At 34.4% G+C, this 1775-nt stretch overlaps 1 protein-coding gene across 1 annotated transcript; it reads left to right on the top strand.

The window, feature by feature from the left end:
* Positions 1 to 292: 292 nt before the first annotated feature.
* Positions 293 to 1380, top strand: LOC110027733 (probable serine incorporator; the record flags this gene model as incomplete). Its single annotated transcript, XM_020729273.1, has 2 exons — positions 293 to 539; positions 865 to 1380. Coding segments are annotated over 2 exons (540 nt in total), but the record flags the coding sequence as incomplete, so codon positions are not given.
* Positions 1381 to 1775: the final 395 nt, after the last annotated feature.

Here is a 1775-nt window from a genome sequence, read left to right as displayed (position 1 = left end):
TAACACTTTGGTGACATAAACTTATGCATGAAGATATATACTTCACTTTCAAAAGTTAATAGTAGTGATATTTTGATGTGATATTAAAGGTTGGAGTGAATGTTTGTAAATAGGAGAGTTTAGGTGTTAGATGTGTACATACATAAGAATTGTGTTCTATGTCAGTGAATGCCCCAAAGATTTTTATACAACCAAATCCAGTATGGGAAAATTGAAAGATTTTTAACAAAATTAAGGATAAATTAAGAGATTGAGAAATGATTATACTTGAAACTATTTATTATTCTTATTTTTGCAGGTTAACGGTAGCCTACTTCCTGCTTCAGTAATCTCGCTTTACTGCACCTACCTTTGCTACAACGGACTCTCGAGTGAGCCACGGGATTATGAGTGTAATAATCTTCACAATCACTCAAAAGCTGTCTCTACAGGAAGCCTTGCCATTGGCTTGCTCACCACCGTCCTCTCCGTCGTGTACTCTGCTGTCCGTGCCGGTTCTTCTACCACTCTTCTCTCCCCTCCGGCTTCTCCTCGTGCCGGTGAGACTGACTAATTTGATTTTTTCAAGGGGCATTTACATACGTAGCACCCAATTCATGTATGTTTACATATCTAACAACTAAACTTTACTTTTTATATTTATACCATCCAAATCATTCACCACATAAAAATACCACAATTTTAACATTGAAAAAGTTAAATACATCTTTTCATACGTAAGGTGACATGTGTGTAAATATTAAAGTTTAGGTGATAGAAATGTAAATACATTAGAATTGAGTGTATGCATGTAAATCTTTCTTTTATCATTTTTTTCCTAAAGCAACAATCGCTAAACATTTTCTAATCTCTCTTCATTTATAGGTTCTGATAAGCCGCTACTCTCCTTCGACAAGATAGAGGAACAGGATGGGAAGAAAGAAGAGTCGGTTCCGGTCTCGTACTCGTATTCATTTTTCCATCTAATCTTCTCTTTGGCGAGCATGTACTCTGCAATGCTCCTCACCGGTTGGTCGAGTTCCGTCGGCGAGACCGGGAAGCTGATCGATGTCGGATGGCCATCGGTGTGGGTGAGGATCGTGACAGGTTGGGCTACAGCTGCACTCTTCATCTGGTCTCTCATCGCTCCCATTCTCCTTCCAGATAGGGAGTTCTGATGGTTTCAACCTCATCTCATCTCATCTCATCTCATCAAAACATTAATAATCTGATTGACAAACTGTATTTACTTTATGGAGAATTTGTGAGGAGTTTGCTTAAAATCTGAACTGAAGTTTTTGTTTGTTTGTTTGTTTGATGTTTGGTGCTGCTAATGAGTGAATGCTATGATCTTCCCTTGATGGCTTTGTTATTTGAAATGAATATTTTCTCTGCTAAAAATCATCTTGTTGCTTTTATGGGCTTCTATGGGACTTATAAAGTAGTTGCTTTTTCAAGTTATTTGATCTTGAGTTACCTCATTTCTCTCTTATAAGTCTTATTATATTGTTCAAATGTTAATAGTTCTTATATAATTTATAGTTCTAAGATGAAATAAATGCATGTTTTATTATTTTTATTAAGAGATGCGCAAATTTTATGTATTTACATTATAACAACTAAATTTTAGATTTTTGCATTACAAACCTTTTTTATTTTTTTGATGGTTAAAATATTGGTATTTTTGATGTTATATGAAAGATTTGGGTATTTTTTAAATATAATGAGGAAAAGATGGGAGTTAGATATGGAAATACATATAAATTAGGTGGCTTTTATTATTATTATTATTATAT

This window comes from Phalaenopsis equestris, unplaced genomic scaffold, assembly GCF_001263595.1.
Source record: "Phalaenopsis equestris unplaced genomic scaffold, ASM126359v1 Scaffold000438, whole genome shotgun sequence".
In the NCBI taxonomy this organism is placed as follows: domain Eukaryota; kingdom Viridiplantae; phylum Streptophyta; class Magnoliopsida; order Asparagales; family Orchidaceae; genus Phalaenopsis; species Phalaenopsis equestris.
This window is presented reverse-complemented; position numbering and strand designations above follow the sequence as displayed.